General features: G+C 44.5%; 1 protein-coding gene across 2 annotated transcripts; it reads right to left on the minus strand.

Annotated features, from left to right (window-relative positions):
• Positions 1-3,312: 3,312 nt before the first annotated feature.
• Positions 3,313-25,293, minus strand: LOC113036113 (transmembrane protein 87A). 2 transcript variants are annotated; one of them, XM_026192196.1, is made up of 21 exons: positions 25,059-25,293; positions 21,249-21,321; positions 20,718-20,812; positions 19,182-19,295; positions 19,029-19,085; positions 18,729-18,782; positions 18,027-18,065; positions 17,804-17,924; positions 16,922-16,983; positions 16,632-16,815; positions 16,447-16,546; positions 11,987-12,080; positions 10,439-10,507; positions 9,938-10,046; positions 9,805-9,863; positions 9,503-9,606; positions 9,344-9,417; positions 8,871-8,932; positions 8,124-8,176; positions 8,004-8,034; positions 3,313-3,847 (listed from the first exon to the last, which is right to left on the minus strand). In XM_026192196.1, the coding sequence occupies exons 1-21, from the start codon at positions 25,179-25,181 to the stop codon at positions 3,806-3,808; spliced, it is 1,719 nt and encodes a 572-aa protein (XP_026047981.1). In that variant the 5' UTR covers positions 25,182-25,293; the 3' UTR covers positions 3,313-3,805. The 2 variants fall into 2 exon arrangements, with proteins under 2 accessions (XP_026047981.1, XP_026047980.1); XM_026192195.1 differs by lacking the exon at positions 10,439-10,507 and adding an exon at positions 11,819-11,893 and having other exon boundaries at positions 25,059-25,292.
• Between the last annotated feature and the right edge of the window lie 833 nt (positions 25,294-26,126).

Consider the following 26,126-nt stretch of genomic DNA (forward strand, 5'->3'; position numbering starts at 1 on the left):
ACCAGTGAAGCTGCAGCATTTTTACAAACCAGTTCAGGTTCATCGTTTCATTCAACGATCCGCTTTCTCCGCCATGTGCGTATGAAAACAAAGGCACAGCGCATGCGCGTTTTACCCAAATTCTATCGCCATATTTCATTTTCTTATCGTTGCCCAACATTATACCGTGAACGGTATGATATGGCCCAGCCCTACACCAGGTGAGGTCATATTCCACCTGTTCTCCATTTACAGTGAGAGTTGAGTGGACCTGTCTGTGCCTGCTGACACCCATTATGAGACGTCAGCTTCAGGTTATTCTCTTTGCAGCAGCGGGACAAGTTCTCTACCTCCACCCTGTACGCCGTCTCATCTCAGAGGGGGCAGAGAACGCAGCTCTGCAGGGGTCCGGGAGGTGCGGGCCGAGTCGGGCTGATTGAGGCCGGTTTGTTTGGAAGATCCAGGAGCAGATGGTGGTGGTGGTGGCATCCTCCATGGAGGACTACCCGGTTATCCCCCTCGAGGGAGGGGGGTAGACGGGTAGTCTATTCTGTGTAAAAGTCATTAGACAACCAATCAGAACAACCAATAAAGCCAATAAACAATAAATGTCATAAGATGCAAATATCAAACACATAAGAATTGAAATATGTGAGTAAAATCAGAATTTAGGGGCAAAGCTCATAACTTACTTTTTATTAACAACTTCTGATTTTTTTAAAAAGCAAACGGCAAAATAATTTTACAGACTGAAGTGGAAAACAAAGTTTCTCCCCAACATCACAGCTGATACAAAAACACACTTTTCACAGAGACAAACGGTCATCGCCGCAGACGACTGAGCGACTCCTGCGTCCACAGTTCAGCAGGAACAGATGTTTGGTTTTTACTTTTCATCTAAATTTAACGGCCCCGTAATCACACACTGCTGCGCGAACGCTGCGCACATACTCCAGTGTAAAGCTCAAAGCCTGCATTACATGGATTTTATTTATGTGACGCACTTTTCATCTGTAACAGCTGCTGCTCGCTGGATTTAAAATGAGACAATGCTCGCTGTCAGACCCGTCTTATCTGCTCGGGATTTGCTGTAGGTCCACTTTATGAGAGCAGCTGCATTATGTAAGCAAACACAAAACACTGAATATGACTCGGGATCAGCAGCCCTCCAAAATAAAAGTCCAGCCTCAAACCTCACTGAGAAAAAGATGAAAGTGGAGCTGATTTCTGTGAAAGCGAGCGAGCGCTGCAGGCTGATGGGAGCGGGCAGCACACAGGGAGAGTTTTCCTGCAGCTGATCCGGGCGATTCATGGAGCATTTAGTCCATCCAGACAAGTCAGCGTCAACACTTAGACTGAAACACACACACACACACACACAGGGCTGTGTAAAGAGTGTGTGTGGCTGAGAGAGAAGACACTGCAGGCGGCCGAACAGACAGATAAAAAGATGGTGCAAAGTTTGAATAGGAGACGTTTTCCCGGGGCTGAAGCACAGACTGGATATCTGGAAATAGGAAGAAGCCTCCAGGGTTTCTTCCTGTTAAAAGGGAGTTTTTCCTTCCCACTGTCGCCAAAGTGCTGCTCATAGGGGGTCATATGATTGTTGGGTTTATCTATTTATGTATTATTGTAGGGTCGACCTTTCAATATAAACCACCTTGAGGTGACTGTTGTTGTGATTTGGCGCGGTATAAATAAAACTGAATTGAATATAAAAGATGGATGCAGCCATTGTGACATCATTAGCCAAGTCCTCCAAAAGCTGCAGTTCCTCCAGGGTCCACTCGAGGCTCCATAAGTGAGTCAGCGGCAGTTTTGTTTCAAACACTTTGCCTTTAAAAAAAAAAAATTCTCTTATGCAGTGAAGAGTAACCAGAGGTAATTTTACCGGCAAACAAATCAATTTGAAATATACTGAAAGAATCCTCAGAGACCGACTTCCTGCAACTATCCAGGAACAATCTGCTGACAATCTGTGCACCTTCCAGCATGATGGAGCTCCATGTCACAAGACAAACATGATCTGAAGTTTGCAGAAATCTTGAAACTTTGGATTCATGGGCAGGAAAATTCCCGTATCGTAATCTGACCCAGAATCTTTGGTCGGTGGTTGGACGAGGAGAAGCCGACAAAGCGACCAACAGGCTGAAACGCTGATCGGGCAAGAATGGATCTAACAAGTCGTGACAGTGAACCAAGTGTGGCGACTGGACTGGTTCTTAACTGCACACTCAAAGGGCTTCATCCAGCGTCTCACTGACACGAGCACAGTTTCTAACATTCACACTGCCGTGGATGCATCTGAGAGCACTTTGGGGTTCGGTGCCTTTCAGAGGAATACTCTGGCATCCAGACTATCAACCTTCCAGGTAGATGACCATAAATTTGTCGATACAACCCGAGTTTGAAGTATTTGCTACTTTGGTGTGTCTGAGTGTTTGCCAGGTTCTTTTAGACTTGTAAAAAATCGGACAGGGGCTCCGCGGGGCTGTGATTCATACATTCAGTTGGCAGGAGAAAGGTCGCTGGGTCAAGCCAGAGCCACAATTCCCCTGTGAGGTTGCATCAGGAAGGGAATCCAGCGTAAATCTGCAAAATCAAACCACCTGCTGTGAAACCTTTTATGGCAGAGGATCAGCAGAACTAGCTTTAAACTTCTCACAGTCTGACAAAACACTGGAAGGAGCCGAAACAAGTAAATCGACAAGTTAAAAACTGCCACAGGCAGCTCCAGCCTGGCACCTCGGGTAATTCCAGTCCCTGAACTGGACCTTGTTTGTACCGTTGGAGCCTTTTTAATGACATCATCTGACCAATTATATGGCTTCTGTGAGGTTACTGTAGTAACCATGAAGTCTGAGTGAAAGTCGAGGACTTTATTTGGATGTGACTCAGCGCTAATTAGCAGGTATCTGTGATGTGAGCGTGTTAGCCATGTTAGCTAATAATGCGGCACCTCAGCTCTCATCCAAATACAGTCCCCACTGGCGCCAAAGCGCCAACATTTAGGAAAGCATCTTTTATATACAGTCTATGATTTTACCCCCAGCCAGACTCTGAGGTCTGATTTTTGGCGTTATGATCGAATAATAGACCTAAATTATCACCAAAGACAGACCGCGCCGTTTCGTTTTCCTGCTCCTTTCTGTGCAGTAATGAAACCCTGTGCGTCGGGGCCTCGTCGCACGTTTTACGGCATCTGAACCGGAGCCTGCAGAAGGCGTCAAACTCAAACAAGCCGTCTCAGCACAGGAAGGACGTTAAGTTATGAATTAATAATGAGAATTAAACGAGCTCCACGAAAACACAAAACTGGCATGAAAGACAAACTTCAGCTTCATCAGAAATACTCCATGTTTACTCACATTTTACTTTTATGATTCACAATTTAAGTCTCTGCAGGTTGAAGAAATCAAAACACAATTTTTTCATTCAGCTTAAAAAACCAAACAAACCAAAAAAGCCCCCAAAACCCACTGCGGTGAGGAGACAGACACCTGCGCGTGTAAACGTGAAAAATCCAACAAACACAAAACATTTAACGTTAAATCGGTCAAAATATACTGTTTGTGTATGCAGAGTATACAGAGAGGCGTATAAGTACAAACAGGAAATAAAAGGATCTGAGCATCAACTCTGCTCCCAGCGTATGTACAGGTCAAGGCTTACAAAGCTCATAAGTTCAGGGATGAAATCACACGGCGACAGTGAGCTCTCGCTCCCATCGGTTCCCTCCTTCATCTCTCCCTCCTCCTCGTCACGTGGGCGTACCTCTCGGTGATGCCAGTCTCTTGTTTTTTTTAAAAAGCTTCTCTTTTGTGCTTCACTCCATCTTGGACATCTCAAACTTGGTCGTCATCGTTTCCTGCAACAGAAAACACAGCAGCACGTTTATAGTTTCAGGAGCTTTAACCCACAGACTGTTGAAGCGTCCACCTTAGAGCAGACGCACGGCCTCAGAGCTCCTGAAAATCATCTATATCATATCTTACAAAAAGACAGATTTAGGAAGGATTTACATCCTTTTGACTCGACGCTGGAATATCGTCTGCAGGCTGTTCCACTCCTGCACGGCCACACGGGGAATTTTGTGTTTTTGTTAAAATTACTGGAGTTGACCTCACTGAAATTTGCACCTTTTGCAGACTCAGCCCGGCGAGCTGAACTGGACCCTCTGGTGGTTCTGGTCCCACGTGACCCCTGCTTTACATTCTCAAGCAGTCAAAATGTTTCCACAGCAGGACAGTGGAGCTCAGCATGGACGTAAACAGCAATGGTCCTGAGTGGATCTACAGCCTAAACCTTCTGCTCAGAACCGGCCTTTCTGACAGCTCGGTGCACTCTCTGAGCGACAACCTGCAGAGGTCAGCACCATTTACAAATATTAAAAAGCTCTTTTACATCAGGTTATTTCAGGCTCGGGGATTAAGGAAGGTCAGAGAGCAGCTTCTGTCTTCACCTCCGTGTTTTCATGAGAGACACTGAGGAGCGTTTCAAACAAAGCAGGAATCTTCACACGCCGGCTCAGCTGCCAGAATCCAGGTTAACAGGATTTATTCAGGTAGCAAAACAACACAAAGCGTCGGGGTGACGGCAGGTGAGGCAGAATTTCCTCCTCGATCGTGATGAATTGCGTAATTTACCATAACAGGCAGGTTGGGTTCAGATTCAGCCCTCGTTTATCTCTTAAATAACAAGAACGCGTTACATAATCTACCAAAAGGAGGTGACGAGCAGGGAGTTAAAGGCATTATTTCCCCTTAATTTAACCCTTTGATGAGCCGGCTTCGTTACGTACACGTCCATTATCCTCGCTGGCAGAACGAAGCCCGCTCGCCCTGCGGGGAACAGAGCGTGTGCACACTTCATATCTTCTGTGGGTTTTAATACCCCTCTGCGTTCATATGGCCGCTTATGTAAGAAATTGATTTTACATAAGAGGCACTTTGTTGATTGCCGGACGCCTTAAAGAGGCTCGGTTTGGAGACGAGAGAGTAAATAATTTGGAAAATGGTTTGAATGAACAGCCAACAGAGGACACGAGGAAAAACACAGACGGATATTAAAACGAGCGCGGCGTCTGCTGGACGTCAGTCTGAGGCCACGGGAGCATTTTTACTGATCACACAAACAATGATGAGAAAAAATACAAATTTGTTTTTATTCAGAGGATCATTAACAGCTGCAGCACACGCACACACACACACACACGCGCACACACGCACACACACATCTGTCGCGTCACATCTTTCTGCTCACCATGACAACACAGAGGACGATAAACAACAGTATGACGTAACCAGCAGCACAGGGTGTCTACTGTGGATCTGCTGCCCCCTGCTGCTCGTAAGCTGTGTGTGTGTGTGTGTGTGTGTGTGTGTGTGTACCTGTGTAGAGATCTTTGTGGGGACCAACAGTGACTTATGAGGACAAAAGTGGTCATTAAACACATCAGAGCTGCTTTTCCACCATCCCTGGACTCGCACCAGTTTGCATACAGGGAGAACCGGTCAACCGAGGATGCGATCGCCACAGTGCTGCACACATTACTGAAGCACTTGGAACACAGGAACACCTATGCACGGCTCCTCTTTGTAGACTACAGCTCGGCTTTTAATACCATCCGGCCATACAAACTCCGTCCCAAACTCCACCAACTGGGACTTAACTCCTCTCTGTGCAACTGGATTGTGGACTTCCTCACTAACCGTAGACAGAGTGTCAGAGTGGGTAAGAACACCTCTTCCACCCTTGTGGTCAACACCGGTGCCCCTCAGGGGTGTGTTCTGAGCCCTCTGCTATACACTCTCTTCACCCATGACTGTATTTCCTCCTGCGCGTCCAATCTCATTGTTAAGTTTGCAGATGACACTACAGTGCTCGGACTTATATCCAACAACGATGAGACAAACTATAGGACAGAGGTGCAACAACTAGAGTCATGGTGCCACGACAATAACTTGGTCTTAAACACCAAAAAGACCAAGGAGATCATTGTAGATCTCCGGAAGAGGGGTCATAACAACCATCTGCCTCTCTTCATTGGCAGTGAGGCGGTGGAGAGGGTGAGCAGTTTTAAATTCTTGGGGGTAACTGTGACCGAGGACCTGTCCTGGGGCAACCATATCACCTCAGTTGCACGGAAGGCCCAACAGCGCCTCTACTACCTGAGGAGACTGCGGAGCGCACACATTCCCAGATCTCTGATGTTGAACTTCTACAACTGTGCCATCAGCAGCGTTCTGACGTATGGATTTCTAGTGTGGTTCCCCAGCTGCACCAAGGCCGATCAGCAAGCACTCCAGCGGGTGGTGAAGGAAGCTGGCAGAATTATTGGAACAAGTCTGCCAGAGATCAGTAATATCTTCCCCACTCGCTGTCTGAGGAGGGTGCACAGTATCCTGCGGGACCAACATCACCCTCCGCGCCACCTTTTCCATCTGCTGCCCTCAGGGAGAAGGTACAGGTCTATACAGGCCAGAACATCCAGACTGGCCAACAGCCTGTATCCACAGGCTGTGAGGCTCCTGAACTCTCTGCCCCCCTCTCACGGACAATAACCATATCCAACTTCTTAATAGCAATGAACTGGTCTGCATTGGTGCATCATATCTTTATTCTCTTCCCCCTCCTGCCCCCCCCCTCTTTCGTAAATAGATAACTATCATATCTGATATCATATCTCACAGTACAATAATATTGAATGGGTTGCATTGTTGTATTTTGTCATGTTTCTCAGGTCTTTGTCTGAATTTCTACGAACATTATTGCTAAGGATTGTCTTATTGCATTGGAGTCACACTGGGTTAAATATGTACACTTTTTAGTTTTAAGGGGTATTTATTTATTATTTTCTTCTTTTTTTGGGTTGTATGGAAGCCCCAAACGCAATTTCATTGTTCTTGACAATGACAATAAATAAATACTACATACTACATACTACACAAAAGTGGCCGTCCTCACGAGACTGAGGGCATTTTTGAGACTCAAAATGTGGTTTTAGAGTCATGGTTACAGTTAGGTTATAGCTATGGTTCAGGCTGATGGTTAGGGTTAGCAGCTAGGGAAAGCATTATGTAAATTAGATGTCCTCACAAACAAAACATGAAAACGAGAATGTGTGTGTGTGTTTCTCAATAAGTTCGAGTTCGTTCACTGAGCTCTCCGAGTAAACTCAGTAAGACTGCAGGTGAGAACAGTTTGACGCTCTGTGGTCTCCAGAGGGAGATCCATCCAAACCACCACAGCTTTACTTCACAAATGAATATAAAGTGATAATGATGATAACGTGGAGTTTCAGGGTGAATCACAGAAATGAAAACACTATTTAAACCCTGCAGCTTCGTTCCACTGGTTCAGTTTCTCTTTTAAATGCAAATATATTTAATATGTTAAAGTTGATTTTTTCAGCCCTCTATAACAGAAACATAGTTTATAATAGAAACATCTGCTTGACTTTGCACCTGATCCCAGAGGAGTTGGGCACCTTGTCCTCTAAAGCATAAAAGATGTGACCTTTAAAAATTATATATTCCTGTGGATTTCAAAGTTTTACAGACTTCAGAATTTCAATTAACTGGAAAAGAAACAGTTTATTGACATTAAATGAGCTCTGATGGCTCAAATGCGATACCTCGCAGCCCATGAGGGGACCCCACACTCTCTGGGGACCTTTCGGGACTTCTCATGTCCAGAGACACTTCCTGCATTTCTCTTTAACGCAGATAAACAGACTCAGGTGATAAAGCTGCGTGCTGCTTGATTTTGTCGTTGTTACCTGCAGGTTATTGTCAGTAACGATGACGATCTCATTTATTATTTATCTGTTAGCGGCCTCAAACACAATTTTCAAACTGTGATAAAGTTTAAACTTTAATAACTAAACCATCAGCTGGTCAGATCCCAGTGAGTCTACTCCGGGTACCATTTGTGCCTTTGTGCTCTAAATTCTCCACAGTGTTTCAAAGTTTCATTTTACGTTTGAAGTGATGTCAATTTTTTCCAGTGAAGTGAAAGTTTACCTCGTCAGAGTCCAGCAGGGGCGGCAGGGCGCTGCGAGGAAGGGAAAACACGTTCAGTGTCACGTTTGTGATTTACAATAATCAGCAGATTCACACTGATTAACGCTCGTCACGACTTACACATCTGCAATAGATGACGGGATGTTCTCCTCAACCCACTTCAGGTCCTCATCCTAAGGAGATTAAACATGAGGGATCATGCTGCATGATGCAAATAGAAGATTTTCCTTTGAACACTAAACATGGGTTCATCAGCTGTTACAGAAACTGTGACTGAATGCAGTAAAATAAGCAGCTACCACGACTGAACAATAATCAGTTTAGTAAAAACTTTAGTGAGTAAAGTTTAAAAAAGGATATAAAAAAAAGAAAAATAAGTTTTAGTTTCTAATCCATTCAACGGATCCAAAAAAATTAAGATAACGCTGGAGCACCAAAAGCTGCAGTTCCTCTGACGTCCACCGGAGGCTCCAGCTGCTGACAGTCATGTTAAAACGTTACAGCACAAATGAAGCACGTTTACAGCCTGATACAAAGAAATACGCTTTTGTCTCCGCAGCTAATTTCCTCCTTTATTACTGTAATTTTTTTAAATAAATCATTAGTTCACATTTTATTATTTTATTTTTGTATTTCCTTCATATATCTGTACCTGAGCTGAGGTGACACAAAAATTTCCCCGTTGTGGGATCAATAAAGTCTTATCTTATCTTATTGAGCAACTTTTCTGGACTGTGTTTGTGCTGTTGGTGCCTTTAGGACCATTTTAATGCCACAATCTGACCAGTAACACGGCTGCTGCGAGGTTCCTGTACAAACCACTAACACGGGCTGATGTCTGGCGGTGTTCAGATTCCTCTGACTCACCACTTTGTTAGCTTTGGCTGAGCCGTTGGCCTCATTCTTCACGCCCCTCATCTTCATCCCCTCTGGAGACACAAAGGAGTGAAAAACAAACAAACCGTGAGAAAAATAATAAAACGTAGATGATCGTTTACCAGAGGTACCTCACACATGTGCAGCATGGCTCCTGTTTCAATGATGGAAACGTATTTAACATCGTTAACGTGTTAAAAATGAGTTTCTAATAATGAGGTCACAGCTGCTCCTCAAAGCTCTTGTTAATGAGGGGCATCCAATCAGAAGAAGGCTGGTTTAAAGGGCTAAAAGCTAAAACGGCTCGCCCTAGACGGAGGATGGACTGAGTATCAGATAACGGATTATTATGAAGAGTGAATCATGGAGCTGAAGAATAAACCGAACGAATCCACTTTAATGGATTCATTTCATCTCAGGCTAAACAGAAAGAGGAGAGAAGTGAGGCGGGTGTGCATTCTGACCAAAAGCCTCGTTCATCATGGGCTCCTTCTCCTCTTCATCGCTCTCTTCATCCACCAGAGGACTGAAGGCGTACCTGTTACAGACACAGAGGACATGGCTTTACTTTACAGACACAAACTGGAGACTGGGGATTAAAAAACCCCAAAACAACATCCCACCTCTGGTTATTGGCTGACGGTCGCCATAGAAACATAATGACCAATAGGATGATGGAGAACAAGAAACGCCAGAAAGCGTCATCTATCCACAGCTCCCTCCAGTCCTGCAGAGAGAGAGAGATTCAGCAGTGAGGAAGAAAAAACAAACTCGGTTCAGAGAATAAATCGAATTAATCGTAATTCTTCTCATTTTTGCAGTTAAATATTCTCCAATGAAATTTACCAACCAAATGAAAGCAAGAAATGAAAGAGAGAGAAGCTGGAGAGCAGCTTTAACTGAATCCAAGCGCTGAAGCACTTACAGACTGACATTTGGACATCCTGAAGGTCTTCGTGGTCCAGATGATGAAGATGACCGACGCTGAAAAGCACACAAACATCCTTAAAACAAGGACATGAAAATAAAATGTTAAACACAAAGAGAACTTTGAATACCTATGACAGCAAAGATGAGCGTGTTGGTGAAGTGTCTGTAGAGCAAGAGCTTCACCACGTTCCTCCTGAGGCGCAGCAGCTTCATCGTCTGAATCAGGCTCACAAAGATGTGACGACACGGTCAAGGAACTTCACCAAGAGGAAGGCTGAAACTTGTCATGCAACATTCACTTCACACGCAGGACAATTTAATACTTTAACTCTGTCCCACTCAGCTAACATCCACTCCCTCCCTGCCACTGCACAGGTAGGAACAACCCAACAGCAGACGCACCTGTCGGATTTTCTCTGTGCCGATCATGCTTTGAGTTCTCCTGGTGCTTCAGGGTAACTCTCAAAACGGACCCTCTGATGTTTAAGGACACCTTTGATTCAAGGGTCCATGTATCAGTTAGCTCTGGCTAAATATGTAACAAAGCAGCAAGGTAGAAACAAGTGAAAAAGAAAGGGAGAGAAAGCCAAACTTTCACTAGAAAGGGGGGAAGGTGCAGCGGCGGATATCCACCAGCAGAGGGTAGAGTCGAGCACAGCCAGAGGAATAGCAGCCAGGAGCACTACATCATCTTCAGCCTGGAGAGGGAAAGACAGGAGAAGACACGGAGGATGAGGCGAAGGAGACAAAATGAAGAGGAAGAGGAGGGACGCAAGAAAGCAGGAAGGGAAGGAAAAGAACAGAGGAAGTAAACAGAAAAGAGAAGGGTGAGAGGAAGAAGAGAAATGCACACACAGCCCACCCACACGCAGCACAGCGAACAGCTTCTGTTCAGTCTAAAAGGTTTGTTTTGCTCATCAGGGTGCAGCAGGTGGGTGGAGTTTATTCAGCATCCCTCATGTCGCTCCATCATTGGATATTTTAGTGGGTCGGACGCATTTACATCCCCCAGCAGGGAAAAACAAACAGGAAGAGACAAACAAGAGGACCCGGTGTGTTCAGAGATGTATCGCCCTCTGGTGGCTGCAGCTGAAACAGCCGCTTCGTTTGGACTTTAAATTTAGACTTAAATGTGTCATAAAATATTAAGTCAGTTGAATTCTGTGGTTTTTTTTGCTTTGCTGAATTTTTTATTATAAATTCAGTTTTTACTTTAATTTATGCTTATTTTAGTTTATTGGATGGTCCATTTTTACCTCATTGACGTTTTCATTTTGCTTATTGTTATTTTTATCTGATTGGACTCGTTTCAGCTATTTCTTATACATCCGGTGTGTTTTACTTCATTTTGACTGCTGTAACTTTCCCCCCCACAGTCGAAGACTTTTGGTGACCTGCCACTGACGAGGGCTCAGGCTTCTAAATAAAATAAAATCTTGTAAGCAATGTGTTTGTCCAAGAAAAGGCATGAAACAGGAAAAAGAAACCTTCACTGCCGATGCTCCCTGGATGCATTTGACACCTAGTTTAGGTCCGTGTAGCTCAAATGTGCAGAGCAGAAACATTTGGGGCTCAGCTTTAAGCCTGCAGAGATTTACAGGACCGAACCAAACCTTTGGCACGGAGCTCGCAGCTTTGAGCCGTCCACTCAAACCAATTATGCACGGACACCTCGCTCTGGCATTTCAAATAAATTAACGCCCCTAATGGAAGCTAACACAGCCACAACAGGTGCAAAAGAGACTCTTGTCTGCATTAAATTAAGAAAAACCCTCGGTATGATTCATTTCAATACTCTCCTCCCAAAACGATGACTCTGAGAGGAAAACCCCTACAAACACAAAAAGATGCCTCCCCACGCCGATGCCTCTTTATTAAATCCTGACAGTGTGGTCATTAATACATTCTTCAGTGATTTATGTGCACTTATGTGTGACGGATTTTATTTAGTTTTCAAAAGATTAATTAAGCGTGAGAGGATGATTCTCTTAATACATGTTAAAGGATATCCACCAGACAATACAGGAATCAGTGAAGGCCAGCACTATGTCACACAAAACTCTACTGCTGGTGTCCCCTCGATCCTGCAGAGAAAAACATGTCAGAGAGACACACACACACACACACACACACACACACACACACACACACAGTACTGCAGCGCTCTTGGGACTCACAGCGTTGACTCTTAAGAGTCCCTCGATGATGGAGAAGATCAGGTAGAGCAGACCAACGCCAACGACTCTGTGCAGCAGAGCGCCGAGTCTCGGCCTGCGGGAGAGAAACGAGAAACGTCACTCTGTGTGTGTGAACTGTACCTGGAGATAATGACCGCTATATAAAATGAGTTGGATCAGGTGGCAAGGGATGGCGCTGGACAGACCTGTCACGCTAAAATGTATAGTGAGGGTGTGTTGGTAACGCCTAGCAGAGGCCCAGTCCGCGAGATCTTCAGCTTCAACAGCATTCTGAGGGAGACTGGGGACATTGAGTCCGGATGGACCATGTTCAGCATCTCCACTGTCGAAGCCGCTGCACTGAGCTGCGGCCGCAAGGTGGTTGGTGCCTGTCGTGGTGGTAACCCCCGCACCAAATGGTGGACACCAGATGTGAAGGAGCCACCAAGCTCTGATAGGAGTATGAATGCATCGGAGAGCAAGTGGGGAGCAAGTGTATTCGGCATGCAGACAGGAGCCAGGGATCGAACCACCAACCGATCAACAGATGACCTGCTCTACCTCCTGAGCTACCCCAGTTGTATTCCAACTACAGGGGGAATCACACTCCTCGGCCTCCCTGGGAAAGTCTATGCCAGGGTGCTGGAAAGGAGAGTTAGTCCATTAGTCGAACCTCGGATACAGGAGGAACAATGCGGTTTTCATCCTGGTCATAGATCACTGGACCAGCCCTTTACCCTCACAAGGATACTTGCGGGTGCATGGGAGTTTGCCCACCAATCTACATGTGTTTTATGGACTTGGAGAAGGCATTCGACCGTGTCCCTCGGGGGGTCCTGTGGGGGGTGCTCAGGGAGTATGGGGTGTCTGGCCCATTGCTACGGCCATTCAGTCCCTATACAACTATTGCAAGAGATTGGTCCACATATCGGCAATAAGTCAGACTTGATCGGGAGATCGACAGACGGACTGGGCAGCGGCCGCAGTGATGCAGATGCTCAATTTCCCGGTTGATCTACGTCCCTACCCTCAACTATGGTCACGAGCTGTGGGTAGTGACCGAAAGAACGAGGTTGCCGATACAAGTGGCAGAAATGAGCTTCCTCTGAAGGGTGGCTGGCCTCTCCCTTAGAGATAGGGTGAGTACGGCCATCCAGGAGGGGCTCAGAGTAGAGCCACTGCCCCTTCACATCAAAAGGAGCCAGTTGAGGTGTTTCGAGCATCTGACAAAGATGCCTCCTGGGTGCCTCCTGGGTGCCTCGTTCCGTGCATGTCCCACCGGGATGAGGCCCCGAGGCAGACCCAGGACACACTGGAGAGATTATATCTCTTGGCTGGCCTGGGAACACCTTGGTCTTCCCCCACACAAGCTGGAGGAGGTGGCTGGGAAAGGGGAGGTCTGGGCTTCTCTGCTTAGGCTGCTGTGCCCTCGACCCCGTCCCGGATAAGCAGAAGGAGATGGATGGATGGAATCAGAAACACTTTCAGTGGATCTCAAAGTTCTTTCAGTTCACCGCTTGACTGCATTTCCACAGTGGTGATATTAATAGAAATCTATGGGAGGATTCCCCATCTGCAAACATGGCGGTTATCCCTTAAACCGCGAAACACAAGCAAGTTCTGGGATCTGCTACAGAGACTCTTATCTTCCTCCTTGTTTAAAGCTGGAATCAAACTTTTTTTGTTTAGTGAATGAAATTTTAAAAATGCAAAGAGTATGCTTTTGACATGACATCGATTCTGAGCCAGGTAAACAAACAAAAACCTGTAACCCAATCAGGTAGCCGCACTGATCTGAGGATGGAGTTGTGCGCCATTTCTTTTTGGGTTTTCTAACTTTCCTTGATGCATGATATAAATTTTAATGGAGTCCGTTCAGTCCTCTGGTTGGATCAGCAGAACTGACGATAGCATCAGCGGTCTGCATTTAAAAGTAATGTCATGTGACGCTGCACAGAACAGAAAAGGGAGGAAATCGTATTTTTGAGCAAAGTCAGCAAAATGTTTTGATTATTTTATGAGACTTGACTGGAGACTCGACACAAGCAATTTTTATATCCTATTATTATGTAACTAAAGGTAAGACTTTCTCCTTTATGTCGAGGATTCAAAATAATACGAAGCACTCTGGACCCATCCAGGACTTCATAGATGTAGTTTCAGGGCTGAAAAGTGACACCACTAAAGACCAGCAGGGGGCTCCTCTGGTTCCAAAGACTTCTGATTACATAGAACAGCGTTTCCCAACGTTTTGGAGCCACAGCCAGTGTTGGGACTAACGCGTTATTAAGTAACGCGTTACAGTAACTACGTTATTATTGTGGTAACGAGCACGGTAACTAGTTATGCCAAAATCAGGAACGCGTTAGTCGTTACTGGGATTTAGATAGGCTCGTTACTCGTTACTTCGTGTGGTGGCATCGCAGAGCTTCCACAGATTCAGTAACATTAGCAAGTGGTGGAGGCAGCAGGTGGAGGATGGAAAGGGGACGCAGAAGGAAAAGAGACCCGAGGCGGCCGCTGGTCCAAGTGTGAACTGAACTTCAGGTAAGAAGTTATGACCTGCAGTCTCTCTGGGTCAGATATGAACCAAGCTTAGGTGGAGTTTATTTTCGTTATTCTGACTTTTTCCGTACTGCGTGCTAGCTAGCATGACGGAGTTTCTATACAGCTGGGTGGTGCTATGAAGTTACTGATGTTGAACTTTATTTTGTTCATAAGTTATTAGAGTTGTCAACCGTCCCGTCTGGTATTCAGAGAAAATATTACGCGTTTCTTATTGAGGTGAAAAGGAACAGTTTGTCCCGTAATTCAGCTACAATGAAAAAGACACAAAGCTGGAGTTATTCTGTTTTTGCTGCACAGCTGCCTCTTCTTCTCTCATTCTCTCCCCCTCCCTCTCCCGTTTCTACTTCAATCATGAAACTGATCAATGATCAGCTGATCGGCTTTTCTCTCTTGTTTGTTTATCGCTCACTTTGCGCCGAAAGAGGAAACCAGCGGATGTCGCGCTAAACAACAGCAGCACGTTTAAGCTTGATCAGCTGTTGTTAGAATTTATTTAATATTAATTTCTAGTATCAGCTGATGTTTGCTGGAGCCACAGCTGTAAAGCTGCTGGTCATGATGTTGGTTTGGATACGTGGTGAGAGGGAAACATGAGGATGAAACCAGGAGATGTCCTTACTGAATCATCAGAGCTGAACAGGTGATGGAGAAACAGGTTTACCTTTTAGGTGACATGAATGAGTTGAAGGGAAGTTATGAGCTGTTTCTGAGAGACAAATAACACCAGGATCCTTTTTTATGTAGCTGACAGCTGGTAACTGTGCAGGGGCGGGTCTAGCAAAGTGTTGCCAGGGGGCAGGTAGGGCATTAACAGGGAAAGGGGGGCACAAAGAAATACTTTTCTTTCTTATTCTCATTTAAAATATCTAGCTTTTAAAAAATAATTATCTGAATCTTACAACAAACGATTGATAGATTGATGCATATATACCATCAGAACAGTGAACATCACTGTCACAACAGTGTTTATTTTCATTCAAAGGCTTTATGATTTTTCCTATATTGGTGGGCCGGTCTCTAGTCAAAATGCCCGGGCCAATTTTCTGTCCCAGTCCAGCCCTGTATGCAGCTCATCTGCAGTCTGGTGTTACCTACATCTTCCTATTCAGAAGGCAGAATTTCCGAGTTCTGAGTGCAATCGAAAGCACCACGACTGCAGTTTTTGTGTTGGATGTAAAAGGCGCACATGACGCTGTGACGTAGGCTAGAATCATGGCAGCAGTCAATGACGGTCCAGGTGTGGGATTTCTCTCGTGGAAATGTGCACATTATCTTTTCCTGTCTATTGGTCGGTGGCACAGTGCACTGTGGCAAGTAAGCAAGCTAGAAGACTGGCAAAGTTATGGAAGCAACACATTAACAAGAGAAGTCTGAGTAAAACCAAAGTTACTTTCCCTAGTAACTAGTTATTTTGAAAGTAACGAGTAACTTGAAGTAACTGAGTTACTTTTGAGAGAACTAGTAATGTAACTAAGTTACTATTTTAAAGTAATTTACCCAACACTGGCCACAGCACATATTTCACATTAGTAAAATCACATAGGACACCACCAGACAAAAATGTCACAAAAAGCATTTTTGTTTCCCAGTACACCTTTTTTGCAACAACAACAAAACAATTTCCAGGCCTAAATGAACATTTATGGTATTTTTCTACGATGATGCTGGGCTACAGCTCCATCTGGTGGCAAACGGGTGCATAACATTACCGGCACTAGGCTCGTAAATCTGCTAACTGGCTTCAGCTAAGCTGCTGGGTTTTTAACTGCACAGCTGGAGGTTTTCAGACACATCAGCCTCAGAGTCGGTCCTTCCTTCTACTACAGAGGAGGTTCTCACAGTGGAAACATATAAAGCACCTGCCAGCCGTCAGTAACAGCTGTGAAACTCACTTGACGATGCCGTATCCCAGACTGGCGATGATGACCAGCACTCTGGCCAGAGTTCTCTTCACTGCAGAGAGCACCTCAGCAAACACCACCGCCCCGGTGACTGCAGGAGGACACGTGACACAGGATATTCATCACAGCTCTGTCACAAACCACGTGGGCCACCACCTGTGTGCGTCTTTGTCTACCTGACACGCCTTCATATCTGAGGCTCTGGAACTCGGCATAGTAAACGGCTTTCTCCAACATGCCCAGGAAGATGACACCTCCGATCCAGAACTGAATCCGGAGCAGGTCCCTCCAGTAACACGCGGACAGAACCAACCAGAGCACGGCGAGCAGCACGTACACGATGCACATCACCATGTAGAACTGGAAGAAAGGAGCGACAGGAAGTAAATGACTTATTGCTGCATTTTAAATACCAGAGCAAATAAATATCATTTTAATTTCTCTGCGTGCACGTGTTTGCTCTTACCATCATTAGAGGCCATTCGGACGCCGATATAAAGCCATGTGGACCCTTCATACTGATCTCGACTGCAAATGCAAACAGAGTGGGTATCAGACGGTGACTAAAAGCATTATATAAAGTAGCCTCTGCTCACTGAACATCAGAGCAGACCATCCAACTCCTCTCAACATAGCTCCATGTTATAGTCCTCTACTCGACCAATCAGCCTCCTTTAGCAAATGCTAGCTTTAAACACAAACAAACAAACAAACAAAACCCCAAAAAAACAGGCAGAATCAGCCTCACTCTAAAACAAACTGAAGGACATGAAAGTCATTTTATTTCAGTTTGGACGTGTTATGGATGCTGGATTTGAGAAAAACCAAATCAAAGATGTTCTTTTGTTGTACAGAAGCAGGTTTAAATGGTTGTTTTTCACCAGTTTAGTTTCATTTACACCAGGGGTGTCCAACTCCAGGCCTCGAGGGCCGGTGTCCTGCTGGGTTTAGATGCGTCCTTGATCCAGGATGTGGATTTAGATGTGATTCAGGAGTGTTGACCCAGGGTGAGATCTAAAACTTGCAGGACACCGGCCCTTGAGGCCTGGAGTTGGACACCCCTGATTTACGCCTTTGATTGAGGACCAGCTCTCGAGCGCCCCCTGCAGCAACACCAGGTGAACTGCAGTTGATGTTTCTCAAATTCGCTCTGATTAGACTTCACTGACACGCTGGTTGAAATGTTTTATTTAAAAAGCCTGTTATTGTGATTTTGAATGATTTCATTATGAGACACAGACTTAACATATTTTAATTACAATTGTAAATCTCATTGATTGTTAACTAATCCTGAGACTAATGCAGACAGCTGTCTGTGTTTGTGTTTTATGTATGCGCGTGCACTGACGCTTCAGGTTCCATGGATTTTTGGCACTAGACTGCTGGTTCTTGTCTTCGATTTTGAGGATGAACATGTAGGGTCCGTCATCCCAGCTCTGAGCCACCGCATCGAAACCAGGATTCCCAGCCTGAGCAACAGCGGAGAGAGCGCAGCTTTTACATCAATTTAAAGAAGCCTCCACCTGGATGTCCTGGGATCACAAGATAATCTTTCAGGAATAGCAGCTGACCTGTTTTTGATCTTTGACGGTGTCGTTCGTCTTTGCTGACTGTGAGACAAAGAAGAACAACATTAGTTAAACTGACTCAAACACTCGACTTCGTCCCATGAAGCGTTTCGTAATTTGGTCCAAAACATGCACAACAATGACATCATTTCCTATTCTTCCATTAACTGAAGACAACAGATAAGCAAACACACAAATCAGAACATCACAAAGCTTTGTTTGCTGCCACAGCAGAGAAAGTAAAGGTACTTTCAGCTGCTCCCACAATTATTTAAATTTATTATCAACATAATTTCCTTAAATGTTAAGGAGCCCTGGTTCCAGACCGGGCGGAGACAGAAGCCCAGGCTCAGAGGGGCACAAACTAGTGTAGCTCTCATACTGATCCTAGATGAGGAACAGGAGCGTGGGGTTATAAAGGGCGTGAGGTAGGGTGCACAATCTGTGGAGGGTGAAGCTGAGAGCAGCAGCTGTTTTTACGAGCGTGGAAAGAGCTTATCTCAGCTTCTGCTGTTCGTTATTTTACACATTAACGCCCTGAAATTCAACTGTTGGTCTGACACTGTGTATTTATGCAGGCATGCAATTACATTTTCTGCATGCTCCCCTTTATGCTCAGTGAATGCGCATTCATATCTTTGTGGGGACCAAAATCCTTGTCCCCACAAGATATGAATACCCAACGCGTGTGCATGATGTGCTCACCTGTGGCTTTGGAGCCTCTCTCTTTCGTCTCCCTGAAGCGTTTCCTGTGCTTGGCTGAAATACAAACAGCAGCTTAAACCAACCGGACAAACCAGAAAAGGTGTGTGAGCAAAGCGGCCATGATGATTCTCATCAGACACGCAGAGCATGTAAAACACGCGCAGTCTGAGACACACCTCTAAGGGTCAAACTGGGAGTACAGTCAGTACACAGAGCTGAAGCTAGCTGCCGAGACAAAGGGCCGTAGTGCTTCGGGTGTTTGGCTTTTTTGATTGTGAAGAACAGAAGGAAAAAGCTCACCTGTGCCTGATGCAGTGGTTTCAGTGGATGTATCGCCTCCGATTGATTCAGGTTGAACTGAGTCATAAAACAAACACGCCCGTCTTAGCGTTCAATCACCACACAGACACTTCATTCAGTATTTGCACTGTATGTGCGCGTGTGTGTGTTCACCTTGGGGTTCTGATGGTCACAGTGGATTGTATCATACGTGTGTGAAGAATAGGACCCAGTTCCTCCTTCTCTCCTGACGCTCTCGGACATGGAGTACCATTTTGCCAGATCTTCCTGCAGATGGCACACATGTGATCATTTGACATGTTGGATCCTGAGACGAGACTCAGTGTTGTCACACTTATAGCAGTCCGAGGATTATGAATTTAAAAAAACAATTAAAACTGTGATTGTTGTTATTGCATTCAGTGGGAAAGCAACTAGATGACAGAAAAAAGAAAATGAAACGTGAAAACTGAATCCTGATTGTTTGGGAACGCTCCTGTGTGGAGTGTAAACAGAAGGAGGACAGACGCAGCGAGGCCCAAAGGTTTGGGGAAGGGCCGCCATCTTTGTAGTCTTTACCCGCAGACCATCAGATTACACGTATATGTGGGGTGTGTGTGTCAACTCAAGCATATCAACATTCTCTGAGGTTTGCAACACTTCCTGTTGGAGAAGTGTTGCATCAACTCGTCTGCAGCAGAGCCAAAGTTTTACTGCCCTTCAAAAAAAGCATTGTGTTTGTATTTTAAAATATTAATGCAAATTAACTAATAGAATATATAATTTCACTTTAAGTCAGAATGTTATGACATCCTGGAAAGAAATATGGTCTTATGCACCCCATGCCCACCTTTAGATTCACCCCTGCTTCTTGCAGGTATCACTGCCGTAGACAGTTTATCATATCAGAAGAAGTTTACAGCTCATCTGCATATTTTAATGCAGCTTCTTTTTTCTCTGTGTGGATGAAGCATCTACAGAGTTCTCCTTCCTTCACGCTGAAGCTTGTGGATCAGGTGCTTTGCTTTAAAGGTGACTAGAGGAACAAGCACCGCTCGCTTGGATCACCTCTGCTTCCTCGCTGTGTTCCTGTGTGTGTGGACAGACTCCACATTAACCTGCTTGCTGATAGGAGGTCATATAATTGGTGGGTTTTTCTCTGTACATATTACTGTAGGGTCGACCTTAAAATATAAAGCGCCTTGAGGCGACTGTTGTTGTGATTTGGTGCTATATGACAACATCATCCTCACTGCTGATGTTGTGTTATCAGTGTTGCTGTTAAGAAACTGGAGCCTGTGTGGTCAGAGCCGTAAATAAAGCACAAAAAATGTGCATTGAAGATCCTTTTTTTTAAAAGTCAAGTTATACATCACCTCCTTACTGATCCTGTCCCGTTATTTGTATTATTCAATGAATAATGGTTGGAGTTAATACGTCTGTTAAACCCTTAAAGCTGAACGTCTGCACTTCACGTGACTGTCTGACTCGGGCTAGTGCACAAAGGCAAAACTGTCCACAAACTTCCAACCCTAACTGTTAATCAGTAATGATGTTCGGACTCTGTGTTTTTGAGCGTCTGTGTGCGACAAAGTTACAGGTTAAAAGAAAATACTCAGATCATCTGTAGAAGTTTGCAGAAGTCCAAAACATGGAAGTAGTGAATACTCCAAATAAGCAGTTTCCAGAGAAGAAAGCAGAGCGTCTTACGTTCAGGTTGAAGACTTCGTCGCTGCAGCGCGAGCTCCTCAGATACCAGGAAATGTTCAGGATCGGGTGAGAGGTGGTGCAGTCTTTTGATACAACTGCACACACAAACAAACCAAATTAACTCACTTCTAGGCCGCAATGCTGTTCCACTTGTTATTTTCTTTATTTCACTTCATAATTTTAACCTGACCCAGTGTTTCTAAACCAATGCTCAAAGTCAGCTTTCTTCTGATTGGCTATCCTTCATTAACAAAACGTTTGAAGAGTGGGTGGGTGGAGCTTCTGTCCTCTCAGACAGACACACAGGTAAACCTGAAAGTGTCTGCCTACATTTAATATGAACACGTGATATGTTCTGTAAAATAAAGTTTAATAAGTCCACTTTAAGTAAGCTTTTTCTTTCAGAATGTGAGACATTAGTTTCTGCTTCTGCCTGCACAGCAAACATAAACTGGACTTTTTGGACAAACCCAAACGTTATTATCCAACTCTGTAAAATAAAGATTTAAGAAAGAAGAAACATCTGCTTACATTTGATACTGATAAAGCTGTTATTGAACAGAGTTTTACTGTAGAAGAAGTACGTCTGGTCCTTCAGGACAGCCTGAAACAAACAAAGAAAATCCATTTTTATTCTCTGACAGTTAATTAAGTCACAACTAGGGCTGCCACAAACGATTATTCTGATAGTCGACTAGTCAGATCATCATCCATTGGACGTACAGCTTATTGCACCAGCAGCATCTGCTCTTATATAACTATCATTAGCTTACAGCTTTAAGTGTTTAAGGTCTGTGCTAACTAACAATAAAGACAAGATGATGGTTTATTAAACTTTTAATGACATTTGCAGATTGTCTCGGTGGAGTTTAATAAATTTGTCCGTCTGTTCTTTCTATCTAAATATAACAGGACACAGGAGTAAACTCTCGACCGTCTCACACTTCTGTTTAATCAGTTTTCTGTTTGACGTTTATTCAGCTGTGTGAAAATTTGAACTTTAATCTCAGCCAAACAATAATATTTTTAAGTTATCTAAGTGACTTCTATATCATGTTTGAGTAGGCACAGATCTGAAAACCATGTGCCGGGATGTCGCTGTTCTCGCCGGCTCTAGTGAGGCTTGAACCTGAGCTAGCTACGAGCTGGTGGCTAACAGACGTCTCCGTGTGTTTCGTGGACGTTGTCGTGTTTGTCGGGGAGAAAACTTACAAACTTACAGTACAGCACTACAGAGTCACACTGCTGGTGATTGATGTACTGTACAGGAGAGACGGCACGGAGGAGATCGACAACGATCTACAGCCGATCGGGACGCACAACACAATGCGCTTTAAAAAAAAAAAAGCATGCAAAACTGCACTAAAATAAAATCAGCGAGACCGCGATCACTTGGTCAGGACCAGATATCTGTTTCATTCTGTTCTGATGTGAAAAACCTCACAGCTAACACAAGGTGGGCTTTGTTTTTACATGACTTGTAAAATGTGTTGATTAATTATGATCTTTACTCATCTCCTGGGAGACTAAAGCCTGTAACCTGCAGGCTTATTGTTTGTAAGCGGTCCCAGTCCGATATTTCCAGCTGCCCACACAAACACAGTGCCCTCCATCCAGCCGTGGTCCCTCCCGAAAGTCGATAAATTCAGGGTTTTTCTGCATACAAGTTCCACCAAAGGAAAATCACCAGGACTGTGATAAAACTATTTCGCTATACTCCTAAAAACACTCATTTGCAGCCCCGTGTGTGAAGCATTAAAGGAAATACAAATTTCAGCCCCTGAGCTGGGAGATGCCTGTTATCGTGTTACTCTGTGTTAACCGATGATCTGAGGCCTTCGCTTTGGCAGTTGATAACAACATCAGTGGTTCATGTTCCTGTTTTTGGAAAGGTGGCTTACAGTGTTCGGGAACTTTGTGTATTTAATTCCACACCACTGCTGGTTGTGCAGATTAAAAACAGTGGTACAGTGTCAAGGCTCGCAAAATTTCTAAATCCCTGGCAGCCCTTTGGGCCGGCACTCTGCAGTTTTTGGTAAAAATAAATTCAAGTAGCCCGAATAAAAAAAGAGCATTTTTTTATGTTTTGTTTCCCGTTTTGTTTCCGTTGTAACAGAAACAAAAATTAATCAAAAAATTGTTACAATATAAATCACAACAACTGTATAAAAATGACAATCATCAACTCAAATACTTGGCTCTCATTGAACAGAAATTTCTATGAACTTGTAAGAACTGCGTAGGACATGAATCTGACATTTCCACTGGAGTCACTGGTAAGAGGCAAGTGGAACCAACATCTAGGACGTTTGCTTTTTGAAGTTTGCTAAATCTGGCCAGTGGTAGGTCACTCTTTGCTACACAGCACTCTAAACAGCTTTGTCAGGACTTCTTCTTGTGCTCGGTTCATTTTTAGAATGTTTTTTGCAATTGCTGTTCGTTCTGGGAAAGATACTGCAGACTGGGCAATAATGCATTTCTTGCATTTGTCATGGGTTCTAATGGGGTCTTTCTTAAAATTACTGGTCCCAGTAACAAAGGCGCTTGTCGACTCACAACACACCTGCAGAACATCATGTTATTTAGCTCGTCATGTTCCAGCCACAGAAATTATTTTGTCCATGAAACCATAAAGCTGCACTTTCTTTTTGCCTTATAGTCTGATTTGTCATAACTTCTCCGTTTTGTGGTAAGCTTTTCTTTGGCTGTCACTTCTTCACCCTGACCTGTCTTATTTGGCTCAGCAGAACTAAAATACCGGCTTGAATCCTGCTGCTTTTACACACGCACTCACATAAGCTCAGCGATTCTCTGCGCGATCAACCTCTCACATGTTTAAGCTGCGGGAGATTTCACTTGTCATGTTTGCGTAGTAAGCTAATGAGTGATAAGACGATGTCAGAGGAATTGGTGCACAATTAATCGTCACTCACCAATCAGTGCTGTCGCTCTCTACACGCCGTTCGCGCAATCGCAAAGTGAAAGCAAAAAACAAGCGCAAATTCAAACGCGATTTCAATATGTCACATAGTGACAGTGGCTCACCGATGCCAATGACATAATTACTCAGATACATTTTCCAAAGAATGCAAAAGCACTGACATTTTCCTATGATAGGCCGGGACGTCGGGCTAGCGATTTTGCGAGCCCTGACAGTGCTGTCTTTGTGCATCAGCTTTGATATTTAACCCGCAGCATTGATGACTCTGGTTTATCATTAACCGTCATACTGTAAGTCTGGGTTTCCAGTGCACAGTCACAGCTTTACAGTCTTCTGCAGACTAATGCATGTAACAGGTGGACAGACTGTGCTTACAGCCCAACCAATGCAGGATCTCAGACCCACAGCGATTAAAAATCTGATCTATCAGCAGATATTGTTTCCTTTAAGACACACAAAACTTCGTCTCCTCAGACATGTCCAACATCCTCTCATACTTCTCTGTCACCTCCTCATTCAGGTCTTCTGCATCTGCTTTTCTGGCTCCACAGACTCAAACATCACATGTGTGGAGCTGTTTCTCAGCATGAAGCCATACTGCTGCTCGCTGATTATCCCCTCTCTTTAACCTGCTCACGACTCTTTCCCACACTTTTTATTGGTTTGCTCATCAGCTGTATTCCACTGTAGTTACTGCAGCTCTGTACATCGCGCTTGTCCTTGAAAAGTACCAGCACCGCTTCTGCATTGCTCAGGCATCTTCTCATCCTACAGGACTGTGTTGAACAGTCCGGTTAAAAAGCCTGCTGGCCTCCACGTGTGTCATCTGAAGCGTCCACTTGCAGTCTTCAAAGCTGCCGTCACTGTCTTTCTTACCAATCCTCTTCCTGATTCACCAACTGTCCTCCAGTCTCTCTTCATTCACGATAACTCAAAGTACTCCTTCTGTCCTCTCAGCAGTATTTTTTTTGCCTGTCCCGTTTGGCTCTTTTGCCATCAGAATTATTGTCTAAAGGCAAAGAAAGATGCCCAACGGATTTCTCAGCAGAATCTTTAAACAAGGCTTCAGCATCAGACGAGCGGCTGGTATCGGCCTGTTTCACATATACGCGAGTAACTGGTGATTTTATTGATATCAAACGTCTTCATGGCGCAGCTGGTTATCACAGGATCGTTCGTGTTGAGTGACGCGCCACTTGAATACTTTCACTTTAGCTAACGTTAGCCGTTAGCGGCGTAACGATTATGGCGCAGGGCAAACAGAGCGGTATTTTAGCGGCTGCTTCGCAGCTGAAACACGTTTTATCTGCTCAAAGCTCCTCTCCGCTCCAACCCGTCCATCACAGAACCTAAACGAACCATCACAGAATCACAGCGGGAGGTACGAGCAGGAAACTCACGTTATTGATGTCCAGGTCCCACTTCCCCGGTTCCGACACGGCCGCCACCGGCCAGCTCGCTTCCGCCAGCATCAGCAGGACCAGAGCCCAGCACCAGAGTCCCGGACCCGTGAAGCTCGCCATTTGAGCCAACAGGAAGACGAGACCGACAACAGCAGCAAAGCCTCCACGACAACTCACAAGCTCCTGAACACTTCCTGCTTCCGGGTGACGTACACGTAGCGCAATGACTCTTCAGGGGAGACGTAATAAAATAAACTTAAATAAAATAAAATAAAATACATTTGCATTGTTTCTTTTCAAGAACGCGTTGTTGTTTAGGACAGGGAGAGATATTTTTTTTACTTATCCGAGAACATTATTTATGAAATCGTAATAAAATTAATTAATTAAAAATTAAGAGAAATGACTACAAGAGAACGTAAAACATCCCAACTAACTGGTAGCGACGAGCACTACAGGGCAGCCTCAGGCATTGTTGCTGTTGCTGTCTTACACGTGCAGTTCTTTACTTTCACCACTGGAGGGCAGTGAAAGCTCTTTCATTACCGTTTTGTTAAACAGCCGATTGGTTCATTTTCCTTACAGACACTGGATTGCCCAATCAGATCTCTATAATTCGCTGTGCGCTCAGCAACTTGTAGACAAAGTTTGGTGTGGAAAAAGTTGTGAGAAGGTGGAGCTGAAAGCTAAGAGCAAACAATACAAAGAAACTAAAAATAGATCCAGTAAAATGTGTCAAATTAACGACACGTTAGCTGTCGGTGCGGCTGCACCCTGAACAGCAGTACCAACAACAACCAGTAACTGATGGCAACCAGGCCTCCCAGTGACAAGAGGCTGGAGCTGCACCGGCTCTGGAGAAGCGAGAAACATCCGGTTATACCGCATGAAGAAATCATTTATGCGAGGTTTACACTTCATGTTATCACCGCCAAAGGATACAGACATAGTTTTAAACGCACAATCATAAAAATAAAGAAAATAAATGTGATAAAACATAATCAATTTATTAATTAAACAGAAAATACAATTAAATAAATAAAATGCTATTTTCTGCTAAACTTC

Source organism: Astatotilapia calliptera, chromosome 14 (genome assembly GCF_900246225.1).
Source record: "Astatotilapia calliptera chromosome 14, fAstCal1.2, whole genome shotgun sequence".
NCBI lineage: Eukaryota > Metazoa > Chordata > Actinopteri > Cichliformes > Cichlidae > Astatotilapia > Astatotilapia calliptera.